The sequence below is a fragment of the Microtus pennsylvanicus genome, chromosome 1, assembly GCF_037038515.1.
Source record: "Microtus pennsylvanicus isolate mMicPen1 chromosome 1, mMicPen1.hap1, whole genome shotgun sequence".
NCBI lineage: Eukaryota > Metazoa > Chordata > Mammalia > Rodentia > Cricetidae > Microtus > Microtus pennsylvanicus.
The window spans coordinates 152,120,879-152,128,860 of NC_134579.1; the positions used below are offsets into that span (position 1 = coordinate 152,120,879).

Consider the following 7,982-nt stretch of genomic DNA (forward strand, 5'->3'; position numbering starts at 1 on the left):
TCTCTATACCTCTGGGCTGACTAGATCATTTTAAGTCCTCATGTTCACCATCTCCTTCCTAACAGTATCTTAGTTTTATCTCCATTGGTCTCTGCATCTCCACAGCCCCATACTCCAGTTTTCACATAGTTAACAATGAAATGTATAAATTGACCTTAACAAAACAGCTGGGATGCATAAAACATGTGTGCCCTCTTTGATAGTACATATGGACCTCAAATATATCAATAATCAATTGAGGACTAAACAAATATCTTTTATTGTGAGAATGCAAAAATTTATCAGCATTTGGTGGTGTTCTGTCTCCTCACACAGAAATAGGCAAAGAGGGCAAAGGTCATGTCTGCTGTTTTCACTGCTCCTTGTTGCTCCCTTCATGGATCTGACTGACCTTGGAATACAGGAATACAAGGTATCCACGCAAAGGATTATACATATCAATCAGCAAAAGTCACAGAGCAACATTTAAAAAAATGATATTTTTGAATCCGTATGAACAGTGTCCCACTCATAGTTCCTTTAAACACTAGACAGTAATTTTTTATAAATTAACAAAAACCTCACAATGAATGTGCATAGTAAAATACCTAAGGGAGAGTACAGAATTTGGGAGCATCATTTATATTCAGTTATTTTAGCATTTGGGAATCTGAATTGTGTTCATTAATATTTTTGTTGTTGTTATTGAGTCAAATTCCTTGTTCCTAGTACAAAAACATCCACAAAAGCAGATGCTCATAATAGGAAATATGATAATTTATAATAAAATATGACAAGAAACTTGAGAAAGGAGAAGATATACAAAGTTCAGGACCAAACTTCACTAATGGAACAATAAGTTCCCCTGTGAAAGGGAAGGAGAGAAAAAATTCTCAAAGTCCACGGCAAGGTAGAGGATGCAAGCCTTAATGTGATGTTGGAAGAGCTCTCCAACTCAATAGTTAGGTGCTTTCCTACATCCAAAACACATTTGATTCCTGGATCTTTTCTCACAAGTGATTCCCAATATTAAACATTGAATTTTCTTATAAAAAACCCTAAGATCCACAAATTTATTTTTCAGATAATAACAATGCAAGCCTGTGGCCATCTCTTGTCTTCACATCTAAGATGCAATCAAGGTCTTCTCCTGCTGTAGCAAGCTTCAAACAGCAAAATCCCGAGTAGTGTGAGAATCAAACCAGAAACACCCATCCGAATGATATTCTCCACTGTGTGATCTTGAGGCTGTGAGACTGGAGATTGTGGACAAACAGGTGAGGAACAAACAAAGCCACCAGAATGTAATTGTATTTTCACTCTGAGTAGCTCCCTCCTGTGTATACAATTTGACCTTCTGTATCCATGCCCAAACCAAAATTTTCCTTACTCACCTATTGTGGCTTCTGACATGTTTTGTGGTTGGCTGGTGGTCTCAGGCACTTCTGAGAAACAAAGGCATGATCAACGTATGAAGTGCTCAAGAGAACTGATTATTTTTGCAAAGATGTGTATTACTATTCCTTAGAAATGCATATTATACTCATCACAAAATATAATAAAGAACTGGAACAAACCATTTCTCTGCTATAGCAGGCTTTCTCCTGGGCTTTTGCTTGATTTCTTCAGCCTGACTATGCTCTGAGTTTAGAACTTGTGGCCAATGAACTTCATTGGAACCAAGTGCATTGTTTTTCAGAAAGCTAAGATGGAAAAATACAGCCTCCCAGTTTAAAATATGAAGGCCTTCCTATGATCCAAGCTCTGCTGTAGTATAGAATCCTGGAAGCTTATTCCCCTGGAAATTAGTTTGTACTCACTCACTGGCTGAGATGCCAAGATGCAGACAATGTCTTGTCATCAGGGTCCCATGAATATGAATTACACAAAATAATGACAGTCTGAGTTCTCTGCCTGCATTCAAGTCACCCAGTTCCCATGATGCTTCTGTTTAACATCTCATTCTATAATCATCACAGCATTAATAGTACAAACAATGAGATCACAAGAACTTAAAGATGTGCTCACAATGTCCATGAAGTAGATATGTTCTCATAAGTAGGTAGAAGTAGATATGTTCTCATAAGTAGGTAAGCTAAATCATCAAAGAATACGACACTAAAATGGATGTAAAATATATTACTTTTACCCATATCTGGAGAGGCTTGGACTCTAGATTAGAAACCAATTCTTCCATGTTCCTAAACCAATGTGATTTCTGACTTCATTCTAAGTGTTTATCCTTATACCCACAAGTAAGTTTACCTGTGTCTCCTCATCAAAGAAGCATCTGTTTCTACAGATGAGGATGATTATAAAAATCCACAACTGGTCAAAACAGAAATAAGATGGCTTGGTGTGCCCAGTCCAAATGGGTACTCCTACAACACAAACTGTATATATAAAATATAGGGAACATTGAGTAAGAGAGATAGGAAGGTTACAACAGCCAGAGGAACAAGATTCCTGCTACACAATAGAGACTTCTAGGCAAGAAAGGGAAGCTACACCCATGAAATTTCAGTATGGTTGCTTAAAGAAGACCAAAATATTGACCACCTAAATTCTATAGTCTCTTGTTCCTCTGTATATCCTGGGGTCAAATCAAACTAACAAAATCAGATAGCAACTAGTGAACAACAGGAAGTGGAGACAAACCACATGGTGAATCTGTGAGGTCTTCAGATAAAATCATTTGGAGACAAGGCGAAAAAATAGAAGAATCAAAAGAATCTCAAGCTAGGCTGTAAGATGTGCATTTATGTGTCCTTGTGCTTGTGTGTGTTGTGTATAAGAATAACAGTTAAAAATCAGAGGCCAAAGTTAAAAGGGTTTGAAAAACACAGAAAGAGTGAGAGGAAGAATGGAAAAGGTAGAAATGATTTAAATGTAACACTGTGATCTGTTTACTTTAAATCTCGCTAGATACCTTTCATTTGAGGAGCTCCAAGGACGGGTGACTTGTGGCAGGAAATCCCCCAACCTAAGACAGGATACTGGGAATCCTAGGACGGGTAAGGGGGATAAAGATCTGGTCCCCACTCGACCTAAGAATCATAAGGCACCCCTCTGTTCCCAGGAGAGGTAAATTGCTTCACCATTCGAGAGGAGGGTCTCTCCTTGTCCCAGTCCCTTCTCCTTTAGATCTGACACCTTGGTTGGACTCTGACCTGATGCCCTTCACTTAATAGCTGCCTGTCTTTATAAAAGAAAGGGGGATCTGTCAGGAGCCAATTTCCTCCTAAAATCATTACAGGAACCATCACCCTGGGGAGTCTGCAGAGAACCCCACACCCCTAATTGTGTTAGGAATCAAAGCCTACCCCACACCCAAATTGTTAATGAGAGCTATCTGTTAGCGGAACCCACCCCGCATTCCAAACTATCTAGAGAACTAGGTGTGTCATCTCCTAGTTGTGACTTCCAGGCCTACAGTGACCTGACCGAAGATAACCTCCTGCCTATGTGACCAACTCGGACCATGTGACCAACGTGAACCACGCGGCAGGAGCCCAGAACCCTGTGCCCATCCCCCAACTCCTTGCCCTATAAAAGGTTGTATCTTGTCCCTAATAAACAGAGGCTTTGACAAACTTTGCATGGCCTTCTTCCTGTCTCCTAGCCCATATCTTCCAGGTAGTGCCTCTCCGTGACCCTGGAATAACTGAACTGCCAGGCGGGCTACTAACCCTAGACTAAGTAGCCCGCCAAGGCAATCAACAACATTTATATATATATTCATATATATATATACATAACCATATAAAATTGTAGATGGATTTCTGTAATTATAAATACATGTGAACATAACAAAATAATATTATATTTGTATATGAATAAGTTTATTGTAACCATGCAATTTTAGATTTATTTATTTGAAGGAAAAATTATTTGTGCAGGAAAATTTTTAAAACCTGGCTGCAAATGGAAATCAATATATTAAACAGCATAAATAGAAAATAGAAAGATAAATACCATGTTTTCTCTCCAATGAGTATCTGAATTTACAGTTATATAAAATTATATATAATGCATATAACATACAACTATCATATACATATTTATCTACTTATTACATGATTATATGGAGATCATTGCGCTGATCCTTGAATAGCAGAAGGAACACTGGAGTGACAGAAAGACCCACCCGTCTTCTAGGCAACTCATGTTTCACTCTCAGTACCCTCCTTCAGTTTCATTATCTTGGGTCCTATTGTCTTCATTCTTTGTGTCAATGGGATTTTCAGAGTCCCAGATCCCTAGGTATTTTGTCGGATGAACTATCTTTCAGTACACAAGCTGGGCTTCCTCACCTGAGACCAGGAGCTCCAAAGGATCACTGGGTTCTGACCACACCTGGGGTTTATCCAAGTAATAGCCATAGCATCTGAATGTCCTCCTATGTCCGGAGGTCAGAGGACCCACAGAGAACAGTGCCCGGACATTGTTTTTAGAGTATATGTACTGTGAGTCTAGGGTCCAAGAGATTTTCTGCTGTTCTTCCTTAGTCAAAGAAAACCCATCATATCCAAGCTGTGAGATACACTCGAGAGTTACATTTTTTCCAAATCTCACCACTGGGCTGGGCCGGGCTGATAGACTGGGTTTTCTGTAGAATCCTAGAGAAGAAGATGGCATCCTGTTAAAAGAACCAGCACCTTGGGATTTACCCTCCAGAATTGGGACTTTTCAAAGCAAAGGAAAGATACTCTCCTGAGGACAGAACCTTGGAATGAAGAAACTGGGTTTTCACTTACCTGTCACCATCAAGTCCAGAAAGTCACTGCGTTCTGACCAGCCAGTGTGGGTCCTATAGTAACAACGATATCTCCCTGCTTCGTTCGGATGAAAAGACGGGAAGAAGAACTCGGCCTTGTTCCCATGCTCCAGAGGGCTCTGTCGTCGCCAGGGATCTGGACTGCCCTCTTTATAGAGATAATATTCCTGAGCGCTCGAGGTTCCCTCACATGAAATGGTCAATTGCATGCCTCTGGTCATCACGGAGCCTGGCTGAGCTCTAAGTGTGGGTTTGCCCATAATTTCTGCAGAGAAATCAGCAGCTTGATCACAGGGCATAGACACCCTAATCTCATCCCTCAGTCCCAAAAACCTCTGAGAATGCACCAGGAGTAGTTCACATCTGTAATTCTTTATTTCCCTCCCCCAACCCCTGGTCAAGGGTTTGCTCCTGATCTACAGGAGAAGAAGCGTCATTAGCCGCACTCACCTGCTGCTACATAGGTCATGGGGATCAGGCTCAGTCCTGAAAGAGAATTTTCTGTGTGACCTTTGCCCCTCAAATCAGAGAAGATCCTCCCCTCTCCAGAAGTTCCTGCACCACTAGGGTTTCCTGATGAATCAGGGTCTAGCTTTGAGGCATGTTCACCACCACCACCAGATCACAGTATCCCTGTCCAGTATTGATATCTCACCAAGATAGAGCAGGGCAGTGAAGGCAATAGTCATGGCATCTCCTTCTTGTGGCTACACAGCTGTGCTTAGCAGCAGGGCTGAAGTGTCTGGCCATATGGACAAGCAATGCAAGGTGTGGCCTAGGGAATCCAGTACTCCCCATCACATGATGGCCATTTCTTCAGCACCACAGGAAAAGGAAGTATCTTCCCACGCAACTGGCTTTCATTTCCCCAGTACTATGCCTTGTGTTGGTTTCAGGCTCTCTAGTACTTTTTTATAGAGATGATATCTACCCCAACTTCACTTATCACACTGAGGACAAGAACTGTCATTGACCATGCCAGGGGAGCAGCAAGTTGCAATTGAAGTTCAGATGTCAGCCCACCAGAAGGAAATCCTCTGATGTGCCAATCTCATTTAGGCAAGGCCACGGGACCGCAGACCCCAGAATCCTCTGCTATGCCTTTACATGTTTGCTGCAGCTCTCTGTCTCTCTTGTATCTAGCATGGTGTGAGTGGACATGGGGAGATCTGCACTGCCTGTAATACAGTGTGTCATTGTTTGAAATCGCAAGCATGTTCCACCATGGATAACTTGAGCTTACTTTGAATGCCTCATGTCCCTTGTCTCTAAACAATTTTATCTGAAGTCATGCTGATTCACCATGTGGTTTGTCTCCACTTCCTGTTGTCTGCTTGTTGCTATGGGATCTATAATACTAGTATGAGAGGTGGAGCAAACGACGGATGTCAAGGTTGTGAGAACAAAGACAACCCTTTAAGGACAATTTTTAAGTATCCAGGTGGTATAGGAGAGGTTCTAAGGACAGGCTTTCTGTTGTTTATCTTTCTTTTTTCAGGAATTCTGAGGCAAATGAAGTCTTGACTCATCCCATTTTAGAGACAACTGGAGACATAAAACAATTGCAGTAATTCAGATACCACCCATTTGGCACAAACGAGGTAGAATATGCAAGTGCTTAGAAGAAATGTCTTTAAGCAAATGTTGAAAGGTAGGAAAATAGAGTTTGCTGTGTAGGCTTAATATATTTCCCTTTTCCCCAAGCCTTGGAAACCAACTCTAGTTGTAAAATGGCATTATAATATAGAGCACAGTAATTGATCATTTCTCCTGGAGCCCAAAACATAAAGAAGCCTGGATTGGTTATAATACTGCTTCAATTTCTTTTCAGAGGGTTATAAACATCATCACAACCCTTTTTCAGAACATCCATGAGGACTTTTTGACTAAAGTAGAGCTCATGTTATCCATTCTAACAGAGCTCTGAAATAAATGAGACACCACAGTACATTAAATAACTAAGTATGACTGACCTGAACTGAACTAAACTAAGCTGAATTGAGCCGAAAGGCACCACTGAATGAGACAGCATTTGGGTTGTGAAAGAAAACAAAACAGAACAGAAAGTTCTTTCAAAGCAGAGGCCAAACAATCTATAATCCAGGAACGAAACCATGAGCAACTCCATTTTTTTTTCAGTGAGAAAGAGCTGTGGAATGCTGGGGAGCCAGGAAAAGGAATACCTCCAATGAAAATCACTTGGGATTCCAGAGTCAAGAGTCTTGGAGTACCCCCATGCCAAGCAGAAATTGGAACTCTTCTTTAAACCAATGACTTTTATTATTTTTTTTTTGGAAATAGTACCAGAACTCATTCTACAGGCCACTGCAAGCATAAATGGACAGAATAGAGAGCCATGATGACTTACAATGTAGAATAAATTGCAGTTTTTGGCCTGACTTTCCCCAAAACAGGCATTCTATGTGAGAGAAGAGCAGGGTGAGGTTGATTATTTCAGACTGGGCCCCCTTTAGATTCTCTCCTTTAGATGCCTGATGTCTCCAGCCTTGTAAAACATAAATACTTTGGTTAAATGGAGTTGTCCCATAATGCATGGCCTCTTTCTTGGTGTTGACTGTGGCTTTACAACATCCTCCAACTGACCCTTGTGTTGTGCTACTCTCGAAGTTAGAGTTAGAGAAGAGATTGCACCTGTCCCTAAGGGTGATGATTCATTATAAGGATAAATTCCTGGAAATTGATATACCCATCCAAGTAACATGATTCAGTGTGTGCATGATAAATAAAAGAAGGATAATCAATATGCTGCTTTAAATGATAATGGGCCCCATAGGCTCACATATTTAAATACTTGGTCTCCAATGGGTTGAACTGTTTGAGAAAGACAATGAGTTACAACTTTGTTGGAAGAGGCATGTTACTGGGAGCAGGCTTTGAAATTCCAAAAACTCATGCCATCGCCAGTGTTCTCTTTCTTCTTCCTGCTTGCAGGTCAAGATGTGAGCTCTCAGTTGTTCCTGCCACCATGCTTTTGCCTTTCAACCCTCTGAAATTAAATGTGTACTTCTATAAGCTTCCTTTGCCATGGAGTTTTTTCACAGAAGTAGAAAAGTAACTAATATAATCAATAAGATGTTTCATATATTTGATCCAAGTTTGAGAAAATTTCTCTGTAGCTAGATGAGAAATATCACAGATTATATCACCAAAGAAACAGAGTACTGGGGTCCTTGAATCTAGAAATTGCAATAGTCTGGGAAATGAG

General features: G+C 40.7%; 1 protein-coding gene across 5 annotated transcripts; it reads right to left on the reverse strand.

Annotated features, from left to right (window-relative positions):
* Window positions 1-235: 235 nt before the first annotated feature.
* LOC142832016 (leukocyte immunoglobulin-like receptor subfamily A member 5) lies at window positions 236-5,554 on the reverse strand. 5 transcript variants are annotated; one of them, XM_075942420.1, is made up of 7 exons: window positions 5,412-5,553; window positions 5,207-5,242; window positions 4,737-5,021; window positions 4,293-4,598; window positions 2,245-2,372; window positions 1,374-1,424; window positions 1,116-1,235 (listed from the first exon to the last, which is right to left on the reverse strand). In XM_075942420.1, the coding sequence occupies exons 1-6, from the start codon at window positions 5,443-5,445 to the stop codon at window positions 1,374-1,376; spliced, it is 840 nt and encodes a 279-aa protein (XP_075798535.1). In that variant the 5' UTR covers window positions 5,446-5,553; the 3' UTR covers window positions 1,116-1,235. The 5 variants fall into 5 exon arrangements, with proteins under 5 accessions (XP_075798536.1, XP_075798539.1, XP_075798535.1 ...); XM_075942421.1 differs by lacking the exon at window positions 2,245-2,372 and having other exon boundaries at window positions 236-1,235; window positions 5,412-5,547; XM_075942422.1 differs by lacking the exon at window positions 5,207-5,242 and having other exon boundaries at window positions 5,412-5,554.
* Window positions 5,555-7,982: the final 2,428 nt, after the last annotated feature.